The sequence below is a fragment of the Maniola jurtina genome, chromosome 28, assembly GCF_905333055.1.
Source record: "Maniola jurtina chromosome 28, ilManJurt1.1, whole genome shotgun sequence".
Taxonomy (NCBI): Eukaryota; Metazoa; Arthropoda; class Insecta; order Lepidoptera; family Nymphalidae; genus Maniola; species Maniola jurtina.
In genome coordinates, this window is record NC_060056.1 from 2,131,039 (window position 1) to 2,150,282 (window position 19,244).

The 19,244-nt window shown below is 40.2% G+C and overlaps 1 protein-coding gene across 9 annotated transcripts in view; it reads right to left on the reverse strand.

The window, feature by feature from the left end:
- The window catches only part of LOC123879660 (segmentation protein cap'n'collar-like), a 133,034-nt gene that overhangs the window by 55,431 nt on the left and 58,359 nt on the right, over positions 1-19,244 (reverse strand). For all 9 annotated transcript variants that reach the window (XM_045927494.1, XM_045927499.1, XM_045927497.1 and 6 more), the window contains exon 6: positions 2,683-2,810. In XM_045927494.1, the coding sequence (XP_045783450.1) occupies positions 2,683-2,810 (128 nt within the window). The remainder of the gene's footprint in view (positions 1-2,682; positions 2,811-19,244) is intronic.

Sequence of the window (19,244 nt, forward strand, 5' to 3'; positions counted from 1 at the left end):
AAATAAAATCTTGCTATGGCTAAACTCGTTTCCCTTTCACTTTAATTCTTTCTGTAATTGAACCAAAAACACTTACGCTCACTGCGCTCGCGCTTTTTTATTGTTGTATTTTATCTCACTGTCAAATTGAAAGGCGAAATTCCACTAACCAGGTAATTAGCCCATAAAGTTGAGCGAATGTTATTTTCCTCATGACAGGATTCAGTTCCGGCCCTGATAAAACCTCTCCCGAAATCGATTCCTGGCTACGGCCATAGTATTGATACTGTGAAGGTGGAATTACAAGTTAAATGTAAATTTAAGTTAAAATGCAAAGATTGTATGCATGAAATGTATAACATTTTGCTTTACAAAACTAGAGTTTTTAAAAGCTATTTAAATAAATAAATCTTTTATTTAAAATCACATTGCAAACACAGTTCACCAATCAAGACACGGCAACATACAGAGAAAAAATACAAAACTTACAAATAAACTGAAATATCTAAATAGGCTTTCCATGCATTTCAGAGAGAACCACCGCCTATTTCTTCAAATACTTCAAATTTTTAAATTTCTTCAAATCTAAACCCCGTATTTTTGATGGTGGTAGCCTGTAAATCAAAAAGAGGCAGGTGGCAACCCTACTTGCCACATGACATTACAGAATGAAAAATTGTTTTCATTACTCGGTAAGCCTACTGCCATAGTTTCACAGAAAGTGTGATGGTAGTTGTGACCTCTGATTGGTCGACTCTCTTTCACTATTTGCTAAAATTGATGATTGCAACAACAATTTTTTCTTTTTTGTAATCAAAAACAGAACACGGACGTCATACAGGTTGACTAATTGCAATCATTTCTGACCGGCTAACATTGTTCCGCTAGTGGCTCAAACTCACTGTCGCAGCAAGAACATGGTAAATTCAGCCAATCACAGCAATTAGAATTGGTTATCACAAATGCACCGATCTAGGAACCGAGAATACACGAACCAGGGCAGATAGAGATGAGAACAATAATATCATACGTAGGAAATCGACGGGGGATCGTTGACAATGATCCTCTTAAACCTGTCATTAGGCAAGTCAAAAGAGAAAAATCTCCTTTTAATAATACTTATAGCATCTAATAGGTAAAATTCTATTAGAAATTAAATTAATTCCAATAAAAAGCTTAAGCATTATTTAATACAAGAAATAGTAAAAGTAAAATTCACTGCGAATCGAAAGTAAACTACAGCAAATCTTCAAATTAAAAGTCGGAGCTTCCAAAAGCGCTGATTGGTGATGACGCGGCAGCCATTTTGTAAGTTGTGACGTCACCGTGACCGACGCGACGTCTGCCCAACACGTTAAATTAGCTTTTTTTTTATTCTGATACAAAGTAAGCCCTTGACTGCAAATCTCACCTGGTGGTAAGTGATGTGCAGTCTAAGATGAAAGTGCGCTAACCTGGAATGGCAGTTTTAAACATAACACACACCCCTTTGGTTACCCCTTGACGGTACGGCTTTGCCGGCATGGGTGGCACCTAGCCACGGCCGAAGCCTTATATTATTTATTTTGGCTAGCCTTATATATTTTGGCTAGCTAACTGAATTCACAGACCAGAAAACCTCACGTTTAATCAAGCTAGGTAGATTGTAGATATCAAGGAATGAAAACCTCACAATTGGAAGGAAAGTCGAGCTTTTAAAAGCGCTGATCGGCGATGACGCGACCGCCATCTTGTGACGTCAGCGTGACCGACGCCTCCCAAACGTAAATACAAAACCCGTCTATCATTACGGGTCAATGCATCCTTATTATACATACACCGTGAACCTTGGCATCCTTATATGGTCGACATCCAATTTTTTTTTGTTTTTTTTTAATAAAAAGAATATTATCCATTTTTAAATGACTAATATTCCCCTTACCTCTCCAACTAAGCGTCAGGCTTGTGCTAGGAGTAGGTACGACAATAGTGCAACGGGCGGGGTTTGAACCGTCGACCTTTCGGTTTTCAGTCCACTCCTTTACCGGTTGAGCTATTGAGGCTCTAATTTACTCGCATGAAACGTTTTTGCTCAACATTTCTGATACGAACCGTTAGCGTGGAGTGCCCTTCCAGTGTCCATCCTCTTCCAGGAAATCAAACCACGATTCCTCGCTTACCAGTGCGTCCTAGACCTAGTTTTCACCTGAAATAGACGATGTTGAAGCCAATAGCTGTTCAGTTACCTGAGTCTGCTTATCCTTGGTGTCGGCCTCGTCACTGAGCTCTTCCAGCTGGAGAGCCTCTTCCAGGACACCAAACCACGACTCCTCACTCACCGTGTACCATAGACCAAGTCTTCACCTGGAATAGACGATGTGGAAGCCAATAGGCTGTTCAGTTACCTGAGTCTGTTCATTCTTGGTGTCGACCTCGTCCCCGAGCTCTACCAGCTGGAGAGCCTCTTCCAGGACACCAAACCACGACTCCTCGCTTACCAGTGCGTCCTAGACCTAGTTTTCACCTGAAATAGACGATGTTGAAGCCAATAGCTGTTCAGTTACCTGAGTCTGCTTATCCTTGGTGTCGACCTCGTCCCCGAGCTCTACCAGCTGGAGAGCCTCTTCCAGGACACCAAACCACGACTCCTCACTCACCAGTGTACCATAGACCAAGTCTTCACCTGGAATAGACGATGTTGAAGCCAATAGGCTGTTCAGTTACCTGAGTCTGCTCATCCTTGGTGTCGGCCTCGTCCCTAAGCTCTACCAGCTGGAGAGCCTCTTCCAGCAGATCGAAGCGCGATTCTTCGACCAGGTCACGTGGAAGCTCACCTTGGATCACGTATTCACCTGAAAAAAATGGTCGATATAAGCATTACAAATTCTTGTATTTTTTTTAAGATTATTGGCCATGTTAATCTTGACTAATATTCCCCTTTCCCCTCCAACTAAGCGCAAAGCTGTGTTAGGGGTAGGTGCGACAATAGTACAAGGGGTGGGGGTTGAACCGCCGACCTTTCGGAATTCAGTCCGCTCCTCAAACGTTGAGCTATTTTGATGAACCAGGGTTTGACCCCACGATAGTTATGAGACTGGTAAACCTTTATTGGCAGGCGTTAAATGTAGGGTATGAAACGCCTAAGTATGTGACATGGGCAGTGTGACAAAGAGTTTTAAATAAGAGTCATCATCATCATCATCAGCCTGTGGACATCCACTGTTGGACATAGGCCTTCCCTAAAGAGCGCCACCACACCCGGTCCTCAGCCTTCCTCATCCAGCCACTTCCCGCCAGCCGCTTTATATCGTCGGTCCATCGTGCTGGAGGGCGTCCCACACTACGCTTGCTTATTACGCGGTCGCCAATCAAGGACTTTCCGGCTCCAATGGCCATTGCCTCTACGACAGGCATGGCTTGCCCACTGCCACTTCAGCTTGCTAATAGTTTGGGCTATGTCAGTGACCTTGGTTGTCCTGCGGATCTCCTCATTTCGGATCTTATCCCTCAGTGATTATGGCCTAAAGGCTTCTTATTAGAGGAGACCTATGCTCAAGCACTAAGACGATAGGTTGAACATTATGATGATAAGCTAATTTTGTTTTTAACCCCCGACCCAAAAAGAGGGGTGTTATAAGTTTGACGTGTGTATTTGTCTGTGGCATCGTAGCTCCTAAGCTAATGAACCGAATTTAATTTAGTTATTTTTTTGTTTAAAAGGTGGCTTGATCGAGAGTGTTCTTAGCTAAAATCCAAGAAAATCGGTTCAGCCGTTTGAAAGTTATCAGCTCTTTTCTAGTCACTGTAACCTTCACTTGTCGGGGGTGTTATGCATTTTTAATTTACACTTGTATATTATACTAGCTGACGCCCGCGACTTCGTCCGCGTGGATTTAGGTTTTTCGAAATCCCGTGGGAACTCTTTGATTTTCCGGGATAAAAAGCCTATGTGCTAATCCAGGGTATAATCTATCTCCATTCCGAATTTCAGCCAAATCCGTCCAGTGGTTTTAGCGTGAAGGAGTAACAAACATACACACACACACACACACACACACACACACACACACACACACACACACATACAAACTTTCGCTTTTGTAATATTAGTGTGATTTAATCCAGCCCAATCAATCCAATGATGAAATCCAATAGTAATACTCAACTTGTAAGCAAAGCCAAAATTAACAATGAAAACATTTTGTATCGACTACCGGCCGTCTTCATTATGTGTTAAGGCTTAACTCCCAAAACCCTTTAATAGTTAAAAGGATTATGGTATTTGTCGATTATGTCGGTCATCCGTTTGGTGAAGGTGCATGGAATAATTTTTTCATTTTTGTTTTGGGATACGGGCGTTTTGTTTTGGGGCTTCTGTATAGAAAGGGGCTTATAATTTTTGTCAAAAGTTGTTGATGTTTTGAATATCCTTACTAATATTATAAATGCGAAAGTGTGTCTGTCTGTCTGTCTGCTAGCTTTTCACGCCCCAACAGTTGAACCGATTTTGATGAAATTTGGTACAGGGTTAGCTTATCGCAGGGACGGACATAATATGCTACTTTTTATCCCGGAAAATCAAAGAGTTCCCACGGAAACCGATTTGTATGAAACTTGGTACCGAGGTAGCTTGCGTCTCTGTAATTGACATAGGCATTTTATCCCGGAAAATCAAACAGTTCCCACGGGATCTTTAAAAACCTAAATCCACGCGGACGAAGTCGCGGGCATCCTCTAGTTATGAATAAGTACAACCCGAAATTCCCTATCAGCACCACTTAATCTTATCAATATAATCATACTCGTAGTCTTGGCTCTTCAAAACGTCAAATTTAAAAAAAAAAAGTGCGACATGACCAAAAAAATTTGGTCAACCGCAGTGGCAATTGTGAGTATGGACAATACCGGATTTTGGGTTAACCCTTTCATTGTCTAATTTTTTTGGTAACGGTACTTTTAAGACGGGAATTTCTGAAGGATTTATGGGTCCTGCTACTTGTTAATTATAGATGCTTTTTTTTATTCACTATAGGTAAGCGCTTGACCACAATCACACCTGATGGTAAGTGATGATGTGGTGCTTTTAGTGACTTACAAGTGTAAATTAAAAATTTATAACACCCCCGACAAGTGAAGGTTACAGTAACTAGAAAAGAGCTGATAACTTTCAAACGGCTGAACCGATTTTCTTGGATTATAGCTAAGAACACTCCTGATCAAGCCACCTTTCAAACAAAAAAAAAACTAAATTAAAATCGGTTCATTAGTTTAGGAGCTACGATGCCACAGACAGATACACAGATACACACGTCAAACTTATAACACCCCTCTTTTTGGGTCGGGGGTTAAAAATCAAAGCATATTATGCAATCGAAGATTATGTAAATGATAAAAGAGCGTGGATTTGACCTGCAGCTCGCTCCAGCACTGCGCGGGACTTCAATTACTTGGCATAATTTTGTAAATCAAATCTTTGAAAAGAGCAACTGCCGAGTTTCTTGCTGGTTCTTCTCGGTAGGAAAGGCATTCCGAACCAGTGGCAGATGCATTAGACGATTCAAAAGTATATGTAAAAGTCTAATTGAATAAAAAATATTTTTATTTGATTTTATTAACAGGGCTCTCTCCGTCACTTGCTTCATACAATCGTAGTTCCAATTTCATTTGAATACTAAGCAACCAAAGTCCATGAAATTTTGCAGACATATTCTAGAAACTAATATCTGTGTCTGTGGTGTTTTAGATTTTTCTAAAAATATGTAGTTTTAAAATTACAGGGGCTCAAAGATTTGTAAGTATGTAAATTTTTAAGACCGCGTAACTTTGAAACCGAATATTTTAACAGAAATCTGGAAAACCACAGACATAGATATTAGTTTCTAGAAATCTGCAAAATTTCATGGACTTTGATTGCTTAATATTCAAATGAAATTGGAACTACGATTGTATGAAGCGAGTGACGGAGAGACCCCTCTTAATGTTATATTTCTGTCGTCTTTGTCAAAGTCAGGTAAAAACAGACTCCAACAAAAATAATGTCCGCATTATATATACATTTAGAATTTAGATACTGCGTGACTGATTTTTCCTTATTTATAAACCTATTTCATTCTCGCCGATTGGTCAAGCGTGAAGGACAAACCAATATGGCCGATGTGTTTTTTTTTTCTTTTTTTTTACTGGCCCGGACGGAGGGAATATAATCGATTTAATTTGATGTGTTTTTTGTTCGTTATGTACCTATTTAAAAGGAAAATTGTATACGTAATACATAGGTAGGTTGTTGATTCTTTTTTAGGGTCCTGTACCCGAAAGGCCTTGCCCAAGCTACGACCGTATTACATTACTAAGCCTCTGTCCGTCCGTCTGTCTGTTTGTCGGGGGGACTGTTTCTCATGAACCGCAGGTAATAGGTAGAAATTTTCACAGAGTGTCTATTTCTATGACCGATATAACAACAAATAGTAAGAATTTCAAAATGGCCGCCATGTACATATATTTAAAAAAGTACTTAATCTCTCGTATGACGTACGGAACCCTTCATGTGCGAGTCCTATCGAAAACTTAACCGTTTTTTTTTCAAATTTTAATATTGTGGTTTTTAATTTATCAATTGGTATTTAGTTAGGTAGTTGAGTTCAATACTATGTTCGCTTGCTATGTTTTTTTCTACCTTTATAATTTGGTATTAAATCTTACATACATCATCAATCTATCGGCTCACTACTGAGTACAGACCTCTCCTCTCAGAAAGGTTTGGCCATAGTCTAACACGCTGGCCAAGTGCGGATTGGCAGACTTCACACACCTTTGAGACTATCATACACTATCAGACATGCAGGTGTCCCTATGATGTTTTCCTTCACCGTTAAAACAAGTTAAGTTCACGTATACTTAATTACTTAATTTAACTTATAACTTTAACTTATACTTAATTTTTTAAAACGCACATACCTAACTCCAAAAAGTTACAGGTGCGTGTCTGGGATCGAACCTCCGACCTACCGACTAGGAAGCTAGGAAACCACTAGGCCATCACAGCTATTATCCATAACTAGATCTTGAATTTTTTTTAAATATAGATACAAGTTAGTCCTTGACTGCAATCTCACCTCATGGTAAGCGATGATGCAGTCTAAGATGGATGCGGGCTAACCTGGAAGGGGTAAGTATGGCAGTTTTCATTTTTTCCTTTCTTCCTTTCGAGGTACGAAACCTTTTGAGGTATGGAAGTATGAATCAAATAGGTACTAACCTTTATTCAAAAGTGTGTAATGTTAACCTAGCCAGGAAAAATTTGCCATTTTTTAGCAACAACGCTGAAAGATATTACGACTTACGAGGCGTTACAAAAATGGTTACCTAACGTAGCTCCTAAACCGGCACAACAATCCGTAGCCTTGACAATGACTGCTCGAAAGTGAAGTCGATACGATCTATGGATCATTGATCTATAGATCTATACGACCAATCTTATTTATAAAGTATTTTACTTCAGTTACTACTTCAAAAGTCGTGCGAAAAACGATTCTATTATGTAAGATCTAGCTATGGATAATAGCTGTGAGAGCCACGTAGTTAAAACCATCGGCCTCCTAGTAAATAGTTTTTTTTTAATTCTATTATTCTCCCTATTTACGGCCTTCCTTGCGCAGTAGTAAGCGCTGTGGTTTTATTCGCGGAAGGTTCCGGGTTCGATTCCTAGCAGGGGTTTGGAATTTTGTTTTCTAAATTTGTGGTCTGGTCTGGTGGCGGAGGCTTCGGCCGTGGCTTGTTTAAGCCGTGCCGCCAAGCGATTTAGACTTCCGATTCGATGCCGTGTGGAAACCAAAGGAGAAAAGGTTTCATGAAAACTACCATACCCCTTCCAGGTTAGCCAACTTCCATCTTATGCATCTTATGACTGCATCATCACTAACCACCAGGTGAGATTGCAGTCAAGGACTAACTTGTCTCTGAAAAAAAAAACAGCCAAGTCCGAGTCAGACTCACGTACCGAGGGTTCCATACTCGGGTATTTATTCCGATATTTTGCACGATAAATCAAAAAATATCATGCATAAAAATTAAAAATAAATAAAAATCTGACAGACACGACAGACGGACGGACAGACAGACAGCAAAGTGATTCTATAAGGGTTCCTTTTTAAGGGTGTTATAAGTTTGACGTATCTGACTGTGGCGTCGTAGCTCCTAAACTAATGAACCGATTTTAATTTAGTTTTTTTTTTTGTTTGAAAGGTAGCTTGATCGAGAGTGTTTTAGCTATTATCCAAGAAAATCGGTTCAGTCGTTTGAAAGTTATCAGCTCTTTTCTAGTTACTGTAACCTTCACTTGTCGGGGGTGTTATAAATTTTTAATTTACACTTGTAACATAATTCCGCAATCAATTTTGGATTTGCCTTTACACAAGTTTTGAAAATCTATTAAAACCATGCTCCTGAGTAAAGCATATTCTACAATCGAAGATTATGGTAAATGATAAAAGAGCGTGGATTTGACCTGCAACTCGCTCCAGCAATGCGCGGGAGTTCAATTACTTTTATACATGGCATAATATTGTATATCTAAACTTTGAAAAGAGCAACCGCCGAGTTTCTTGCTGGTTCTTCTCGATAGGAAAGGCATTCCGAACCAGTTGTAGGTAGATGTTTTTGACGATTCAAAAGTACTTTTAAAAGTTTAATTGCATAAAACTATCTCTAAATTTTTACATACAGACTAAACCAATTAATTTACATACCTATTCCATTAAATATCTATCTACTATTAATATTATTTATGTGATAATAACATAAGTTCAATATATTAAAAGGTAGGCAAAAAAACGTTTCAAATTACTAAATATCCTTCCCGAAAATTAAAAAAAAAAAAACACCAATAGCATTCAAAAATCTCAGATGGTTACAATAATTTCGTATCCCACGGCGGCATCTCAAAGCGTATGACAGAGACAAAACATATATCTGTCTATGTCTAGCTGGTAATCATTTATTAGAGCACAAAAAGTGTGGGGTGACCACAAAAATGTTTTTCCGAACACAAAACTTGTATGAAAATGTCAAAATAATATTGAAACATTATTAATTTAAGCGGTAGTGGTAGGGCACCAGATAGCTATTATGACGTGGACATCCACTAAGAAATAATTTTTAAAATTCAACTATGGTGGTGGTTCAAACCCCACTCGTTGCACTATTGTCGTACCCATTCCTGGCACAAGCTTTACGCTTAGTTGGAGGGGAAAGGGGAAGCTAATATTCTTTTTTTTTTAAAGGTTTGAAAATGTGTGTAGTTCACGCGGGTGAAGTCGCGGCCATAAGCTACTGAAAAATACAACGCAGATATAGAGTCCCATAATTTTCTTGTCCTGCTGTAAGATGATACAAATCCATGTCCATGTCAATAAGTATTATTATGAATGCGAAAGTGTGTCTGTACTTATATAAATCCGTCCGATGTCTTTTTATTAACCCCCGACCCAAAAAGAGGGGTGTTATAAGTTTGACGTGTGTATCTGTGTGTTTGTGTATCTGTGTATCTGTCTGTGGCATCGTAGCGCCTAAACTAATGAACCGATTTTAATTTAGTTTTTTTTGTTTGAAAGGTGGCTTGATCGAGAGTGTTCTTAGCTATAATCCAAGAAAATCGGTTCAGCCGTTTGAAAGTTATCTGCTCTTTTCTAGTTACTGTAACCTTCACTTGTCGGGTGTGTTATAAATCTTTAATTTACACTTGTCTAGTTACTGTAAACCTTCACTTGTCGGGGGTGTTATAAATTTTTAATTTACACTTGTTCATCAACCATTGATGGGCTTTTTGATGATGATTATTTTAATGGACGCAGAGATAATTCGCATCGGGGAGATACATTAACATAGGGTACTTTTGACCCAGGAAAAAAGAAAAGTTTCTGCGGTTTTTTTTCAATAAAGAAATTTAGATGTTAGACTCGCTTTCGTCGTCAACCAAAAGTCTCTAGGTCTCTAGTATGTAGGGACTTCCACAAGCCGCCGTGGTCTTAGGCTGAAATCTATAAAGCGCACTTTGACTTTGCTCTGACTTAAGATAAGAGTTAAAACGAGACAGATTTATGTGAGAGATATAGCTCTGTCTCGTTTTAACTCTGTCTTAAGTCTAAGCAAAGGCAGAGCGCGCTCTATAGATCTCACCCTTAGGCCGCCGCCATCCAGCGGTTCCCTGCGACTAGTTGGTTGTGTCTGTCCACGTAGCAGGGCATCTGCTAACGATGATGATAAAGTTCTCCGCAGCATAGTTATATGTATTTTCTAATGACGTAATTAAGTATTAATAAAATAGTCCTAGAAAAATGATAGTCGCCCCACAAATACAGCGCGTAAACGAGACAGAGAATTAATCGATAGTCCTAAGAGTGAAAGGGATAGCCAGCTCCAGCATCAAGATGGCGGCATTTTAAGGGAAATTAAAGTCAATTGTCTCAGCAATTGAAACAGACGGCGTGTAAGTGTATTATATATTAATAGCAATTGTTCAGATCAGACGAGCTCGGAGCCATCAATTTATATTTCTGATCATATACTAGTTTAGAGGGCATGAAGTTTTCTATATTTTAAAACTAGCCGATGCCCGCGACCTCGCCCGCGTGGATTTAGGTTATACGAAATCCCGTGGGAACTCTTTGATTTTCCGGGATAAAAAGTAGCCTATGTGCTAATCCAGGATGTAATCTATCTACATTCTAAATTTCAGCCCAATCCGTCCAGTAGTTTTTGCGTGAAGGAGTAACAAACATATATACACACACACACACACACACATACAAACTTTCGCCTTTATAATATTAGTGGGATAGTACAAGTTAGCCCTTGACCGCAATCTCACCTGGTGGTAAGTGATGATACAGTCTAAGATGGATGCCTCACGGTTCGACTCTTTACTAAAGATCCTGAACGTACATGTTTTTAGAATAACCTCCTTTTTGAAATTGTCTTAAAATCTCCTTGCCTGGCATTAAAAATACCACATTTTTGACTGCATTATAATATTTTTAAAATGTAAACAATCGCGCCGCATGCTTACGTCCTCAAAACGTCCCAAAAACGACACAAAAGTATAACATACCAATAGAGAAAGAGCGCGTAAGGGCCAGACCTTCGTTATTTTATAAAAGCTGAAAGTTTCTCTACGTACCTATTGTCACCAACACAGGGAGGGGCAATCAGCGACTCTGAAGTTTAGATCATGGTGGCTTTGACAGATACAAGGTAGGAAAGACGTATAAAGTCTATTTTTTAGGGTTCCGTACCTCAAAAGGAAAAACGGAACCCTTATAGGATCACTTTGTTATCTGTCCGTCCGTCTGTCCGCCCATCCTTCGTGTCTCTCAAGAAAACCTATGAGGTAGTCTGTCCGTCCGTCCTTCGTGTCTGTCAAGAAAACCTATAGGGTAGGTAGGTTATATTATAAAATATTACACTCATTCCCACAAATGACTTTCCCGGCCTGTCTTCTGTCTGTTCAGTCTGGCCCTCACGGGCTCTCAGTCCACTACCATTGTCCGGAAAAGACGTTCGAAAATAATGACACAAAACGCCCACTTCAGAAACTTCGACACACAATGAGAATATATTACTCTTATTGTCTTCTGAATAAGGTATGAAATGGGACAAAAAAAAATTGTATTAAAAATTCAAAAGTTCGAAGAGGTGTGTGTACCTACGTCTTTTATTTAGGGTTAGAATGTGATGGTTGATTTTTAACCCACGACTTATAAACAAGTGTAAATTAAAAATTTATAACACCCCCGACAAGTGAAGGTTACAGTAACTAGAAAAGAGCTGATAACTTTCAAACGGCTGAACCGATTTTCTTGAATTATAGCTAAGAACACTCTCGATCAAGTCACCTTTCAAACAAAAAAAAAACTAAATTAAAATCGGGTAATTAGTTTAGGAGCTACGATGCCACAGACAAATACACAGATACACAGATACACACGTCAAACTTATAACACCCCTCTTTTTGGGTCGGGGGTTAAAAAAGACAAGGAATTAAAAATAACAACGCGAGCGCGTTGAAGTCTTTTGTATGAGTAGGTGCATTTACTTCAAATACAGAATTACCTACGACCTACTGCATAGTTTTTCAACTTTTCGGAGTTATGTGCTTCCAATTCTCAATAGCCTCGATAGCTCAACGGTTGAGGAGCGGACTGAGTTCCGAAAGGTCGGCGATTCAAACCCCACGGTTCAAACCCCACGTTCAAACCCCACGGTTTTGGGGGTCGGAGTTACTCGCGTCCGTATACAGTACCAAATCAGGTTTGAATCCTCATTACCCTACACGTGACCCTTGGGTGGTGCTAAACGAGTAGTAACTTAACTTAGGTGGTAGGCTTCGGCCGTGGCTAGAGTGACCACCCATCGAGCAAAGCCGTGCCGCCAAGCGACTTGTCTTCTGGTGTGATCCATCACGTCATAGGGCTCGTCGTGCCCTTTGACATTCTGAGAGGGGGCCCGTACTCAGTAGCGAACTGGCGATGGCTTGATCATGATGAAGGCTACTCTTTAAATCTACTCTCCTGTCTCTACTTAGGTTTTGAGTGAGGTGCCTTTGAGCGCAACAAAATACCAAACTGGGCAAATGACGTCGTTACCGCGTTACGCTGAGGAGGTTTCTGCCATTTGTTTATCTTTCAAGGATATCTTAAACCGGCTCTACACTCGCGTGTGAAGTCGTGCCGTGAATGTATGCCGCGATTCACGCGTGAACTGTGTCCCTCCACACTCGCAAATCTTCACAGTCTTGTTCGTGACTATGGATGAAACTCTTTGTCGCGGAGCAAAAACCGACACTGATCGGAGGAAAGCGCGAAGCGCGAATGCAAAGGCGTGAACAACATCTACACTCCTGATTCGCAGTTGTCGAGGGCTTTCACGGCCGTTCGCGCCGCGAGTGTAGAGCCGACTTAAGAAATCAAAGGAACCAAAACATTAGCTACCGATTTAGATGTGACTTACGATATGCCATCTGTATATACTTCTATACCTACTAATATTATAAACGCGTAAGTGTGTTTGTTTATCCTTTCTTCACGCCTTAACTAAGCAACTAATCAACTTCATATTTGGCATAGACATAGTTGAAAGGACGGAGAGTAACGTAGGCTACTTTTTATCCCGGAAAATCAATGAGTTCCCGTGGGATTTTTAAAAATCTACATCGTCGGCACCAGCTAGTCTTAAATAATATACTTATAAAGGAAAAGGTGACTGACCGACTGACTGATCTATCAACGCACAGCTCAAACTACTGGACGGATCGGACTGAAATTGGGCATGCAGATAGTTTATTATCACACTATCACACTAATATTATAAAGGCGAAAGTTTGTGTGTATGTGTGTCACTAATATTATAAAGCCGAAAGTTTGTGTGTTTGTGTGTATGTTTGTTATATCTTCACGCAAAAACTACTAGACGAATTTGGCTGAAAGGAATGGAGATAGATAATATACTGGATTAGCATATAGGCTACTTTTTATCCCGGAAAATCAAAGAGTTCCCACGGGATTTCGAAAAACCTAAATCCACGCGGGTGAAGTCGCGGGCATGGGCATTACTGGACGGATCGGGCTGAAATTGGACATGCAGATAGCTATTATGATGTAGAAAGAAAGAATTTTTGATCCATTGAACCCCTGGGGGTTAAAAAGAGGTTTAAAATTAATTTGTGAAGTCCACGCGGACGAAGTCGCGGGTATCACCTAGTTCCCTATAACTTCAATTGCCGCCTGGGCCATCTCCCTAGGGTCCAAAAAGAAGCATAGGTATAAAATATTTTGACATTTCATATGTCATATTGATGGATCGCTGTCAAGTGACATTTACTCAATCGATTCTGTGATTCGATACGCCACCTACACTTTAGATTTGACTGATTGTGTTCGTATTTTACTACTAGTTTTTACTCGCGGTTTTGTCCACGTAAGTAATATAGGTAATGTTTGCTGCTGATTTCAATATTTTTTGAGAAAAAGGGCCATGACTTACGGATAGGCGAACACCAAAGTGGTTTTCTAAGGGTTCATTTGTTTCATGAGGAAGGGAAATCTAATAAAAACAATTACCTGATGTGTTTAATCCATACTATATCCATACTAATACCTATTAGGTATAAATGCGAAAGTGTGTGTCTGTCTGCTAGCTTTTCACGGCCCAACAATTTAACCGAATTTGATAAAAGGTACAAAGTTAGCTTACATCCCAGGAAAGGACATAGGTTACTTTTTATCCCGGAAAATAAAACAGTTACCACGACGGGATTCTTAAAGGCCCATCCTTTTAACCGATTTACATCTTTGCTAAAAGGGTAGTTTGCATCCTGGAAATTGACATAAGCAACTTTTTATCCCAGAAAATCAGAGTTCCCGTGGGATTTTAAAAACCTTAATCCACGCGGACGAAGGTGCGAGCATCATCTATTAGTGAATAATAAAAAATCGTAGCAAACCCTAGAGAACTCGTCCAATCATACCTAGGTCATAGTCATCTATTACCTAGTAGGTATCCACTACGGAATCAGTTTTAAAAAGCCTTTCTTAGTTCACCTCTGTGCTTTGAAAGAAATACATCATCTAAAAAGTTTCTAAATTATTGTATCTTCACATGGAAAGTTATGATGATGCAATGAGCGGTGGTGGTCCGACGTATTATTGCGACGCGCATAATCCAATCAATCGTAGTTATCGAAAAAAACCGGCCAAGTGCGAGTCAGACTCGCGCACTGAGGGTTCCGTACTCGAGTATTTTTTCCCACATTTTGCACGATAAATCAAAAACTATCATACATAAAAATCTGTTTTAGAATGTGTACGTAAAGTCCTTTCTAACCTGGTAAAGTTATCTTACTTTGAAAATTGAAACACATTTTAATTTTTTTAAATAATGTAACTACAAATTCGCGGTTTTCAGATTTATTCCTGCACTTGTGTTATAAGACCTACTTACCTGCCAAATTTCATGATTCTAGGTCAACGGGAAGTACCCTATAGGTAGGTTCCTTGACAGACAGACAGACAGACAACAAAGTGATCCTATAAGGGTTCCGGTTTTTCTTTTGAGGTACGGACCCCTAAAAATTACTTTTAAAATAGAGCCGAAGCTTTTGTTTTTATAGATAGAAAACCTTCCAAAGATATTATATCCGGCATTTTGGAGGAGAGGTAGATACTTACCTACGTGTCTCAAAAAATCAAAGAGTTCATACAAAATTTTTAACACCTAAATCCACGTGGACAAAATGGTGGCCATCATCATTTTGGTACAGAGAAAACTTGCATTCTAGACACGGGTATGGGCTAAGTACTTTTTATCCCGGAAAATCGCAGTTCCCATGGGATATTTTAAAACCTCCACGCGGACGGTTTCGCGGGCATTAACTAGTACCTACCTAATTATTATCAGAATAACTCACCTAAACTCCAACTAAAATCTTTCACACACAAAACACTTAGTAGATACACTAAACAAAATTCCACTCAAAAAAACGGGCATTAACTAGTATTTTTTATCAGAATAACTCACCTAAACTCCAATTAAAACCTTTCACACACAAAACACTTAGTAGATACACTAAACAAAATTCCACTCAAAAAAACTTAAGTTCTATACACACTTATCAATCACAAAGCCCTTAAGTCCTTTTAAAAAGACACAAAAATACACCAACTTTATGTCCTCTATTAAGAACCGTCCACAAGTAAAAAGGACGACATATACAAGAAATTAGCACAACATATATCTATCCTTATTTATTTAAACACGGAAAACTCCGTCCTTTAGAGTCACAGTTTTATACACACCTATCAATCACTTGATCCTTAAAAGTCCTTTTAAAAGGACAAACAAACACACCAATTTTACGTCTTCTATTAAAAACCGTCCACTGTTTAAGATAGTACGCGTAAATAGGACGACATATACAATTAATTAGCACAACATATATCTATCCTTATCTATTTTAACACGGAATACTCCGTCCATACTCCTTAGAGTCACAAGGCATAATGATGCATACCTTTTTGTCCCTTGAGACGCACACACACACATTTTCCATTGTTGGATACAGCCTACACGGAGAGGCGTGGCTTCGAAACGAACGAATACAATACATTCATCTCACTCTACCATTACTATATTGTGAGTGGTGTGAAAGAGATGGGTGGTAAGGCGTGTTTGGTGCTGTTTTTTTTTTGGAGCAGGATATCTTATAGGTTATAGATATATGTAAAAGGGTCTTTAAATTGGTTTATTATAGGAATTGGGACTAGTGTTGAGGATGTAATGGGTATAATGCGGGTCGGGTTTTTCGGTTTCAGTGTTATTTCTTTTTAGGTAGATAAAATTATAAAGATATTTAGATGTTGGTCTTAGGTATCTGTGTAGGTATGTGCAAACGGATATGGATGGTTTTACGGTTAACAAGTTTATGCTCGCGACTTCATCTGTTTCATGCGAAAAATCATGTCGATCTGTTGCTCCCTTGCGGCGTCATTTGAACGACAAACAAACAATCAAACACACTTTCGCATTTATATATATTAGTAGGTAGATACCTACTTAAATGTGTAAAAGGGTGTGGATATGTTTTAGGGCCTAGTAGATATTTTTTTTGATATTTTCTTTTTCTCTATTTTACCCCCATGGGTAGGTAGGTATAAGTAGAGATTTAAGGTCTCGGCACACATATGGGATCGGAAAGGGATCGTAACCGTAACGCCTTTCGCCTCGCTGTCAACCAGACGTCAACCTACCGTATGCACGTAACGAAAGCGTATCAGCAGCGCCTGTACGTCAACTCGGCTACGGCTAGGCGACACCGCGCTTACGCCTCGCCGCCCGCTGGCTGACCTGGTTGGCACCAGATCAGACAGGGGCAAGGGTGGACGAAGAGATGTGAGCTCGGGTACGGAGAGACGTAAGCGCGGGGACGATGAGCCGTAAGCGCGGGAATTGCAAGTTCGGAGCCTGTTCCGAGGCGAGGCGATTACGTTATGATTCCGATTAGTGTGCGTTGCAGTAGGGAGTTTAATACAAATCATTCTGAACGGCTCGAGGCGATACGGTGACGATCCCCTTCCGATCCCATATGTGTGCCGAGACCTTTAATTTACAAAAATTCGTCATGCCAAACAGTCCGAACCGTCCGGTAGTTTGAGCTGTGTGTTGATGCAACAGTCAGTCACCTTTTCCTTTTACAAAAATTTAGACTAGCTTATTTTTATGCCCGCGACTTCATCCACGTACCTACACAAATTTCAAACCCCTGTTTTACCTATTTAGGAGTAGAATTTTCAAAAATCCTATCTTAGCGGATGTCTACGTCATAATAGCTTCTTTTTTCTTATCAACGTGGCAGAACAACGTGAACGCCATTTGGGATCCCCAACCTCACTTCATGAAGCCCTCGGCAACCTGGGCGGTCTACTCGGCTTCTGGAGCGAGCTTGGATGGCTGGAGTGAGGACTTCGGCGAACTTCGGCGGTGAGGACTTGAGCGACTTAAGTGCGGAAACCAGCCCAGAGAGAAGAAAGAAAGTCATAATAGCTAAGTATCTGCATTCTAAATTTTATCCCGATCCGTCCAGTAGTTTGAGCTGTGTGTTGACCTTTTTCTTTTATAGGTAAGTTAGTAAGTATATTTAGATTACCTACTAGAGACTAGAAGTTTTTTGTGAATGTTCCGTACAAATGAATACCCGCGCTGCCACCAGCGTTAGAGCATTGTGTGGAAACCGCTGATGGATGATGACTGGCGTCCATCCAGTATTGTCACGGTGACTAGGAGGCACGCTTCCGTTAGCGAAAGTGAACCAGTGTTTACACTACAATACTCTACTCCACAACTACTCTATAGTACACTTTTGTGGACGTCTACTAAGGCTGATTTTAGTCTCACGCTCACCGTCAGCGCTCATAGCTCAGCGCGTAGTTCATCAGCGCTGAGGCTCAGCGTGGCTCGTTTTAGTATCGTACTGAACGCCTTACTGTACAGACGACGACAAAAATGTGGAGTGTATTAATTATTGCTGCTTTGTACTACCTATCCCAAAGGAATAGAAACCGGCGATTCGCCATGACTGTACACGCTGACTACATCCGCTCCGCTCGACACTCGAACGCTCATAGAAGGCAGAGGCGCTCGTGCAATGGTCAGCGCCGACAGCTACGCGGCGCAGACGCGCGACGCGTGCGGCCGCGTAGCTATCAGTGCTGACCACCGTGCGCGCTGATAGCTACGCGTCTTTCAAAAACGCTTCCTATAAGTTTATACATCTCAGCCATCAGCGCCGACGGTGCGCGTGCTGTCGGCGTGAGACTAAAATCAGCCTTATGGTCTAGTGAGAGGCTTCGGCCGTGGCTAGTTACCACCCTACCGGCAAAGCCGTACCGCCAAGCGGTTTAGCGTTCCGGTACGATGCCGTGTAGAAACCAAAGGAGTATGGGTTTAATGAAAACTGCCATACTCCTTCCGGGTTAGCCCGCTTCTATCTTAGGCTGCATCACACTTGCCACCAGGACTGAATGCAGCCAAGCGCTAGGCTATAAATTAAAAAAAAAAACTAAACTCCACAGTAGGTACATTACACTTTTGTGGACGTCTGTCATGTAGGTATGCTATATCCTACGAGCCAAAACTCCTCAAATCCTGAAGAACAAAGTCTTTGAGCAATGGGTGTTGCCAGTAAAGACATCATGGTCCCAAGATTAGTCGGGTACCATCGGGACTCGTAAGAAAAAGTCCTGTTTTAACCCCTGACCCAAAAAGAGGGGTGTTAGGTATATGTTTGACGTGTGTATCTGTGTATCTGTCTGTGGTATCATAGCTCCTAAACTAATTAATTTAGTTTTTTTTGTTTGAAAGGTGTCTTGATCGAGAGTGTTCTTAGCTATAATCCAACAAAATCGGTTCAGCCGTTTGAAAGTTACCAGCTCTTTTTTAGTTACTGAAACCTTCACTTGTCGGGGGTGTTATAAATTTTTAATTTACACTTGCTGTCAAAAATAATATTAGCCACGTTAATCATGATTAATACCTATTACCTATTCCATTTTCCCCTGCAACTAAGCGTAAAGTATTTCTATTGCCTTATGTAGGTAGGTACCTACCTAGGTAAATACTTACCTATCTAATAAAAAATTCAAAATACCCATGAAAATTTAAAAAAAAAGTTTTTCTTTTACAATGGTAGGTATAGATGGTACGGAACTCTTCGTGTGCGAGTCCGACTCGCATCTTTTTCC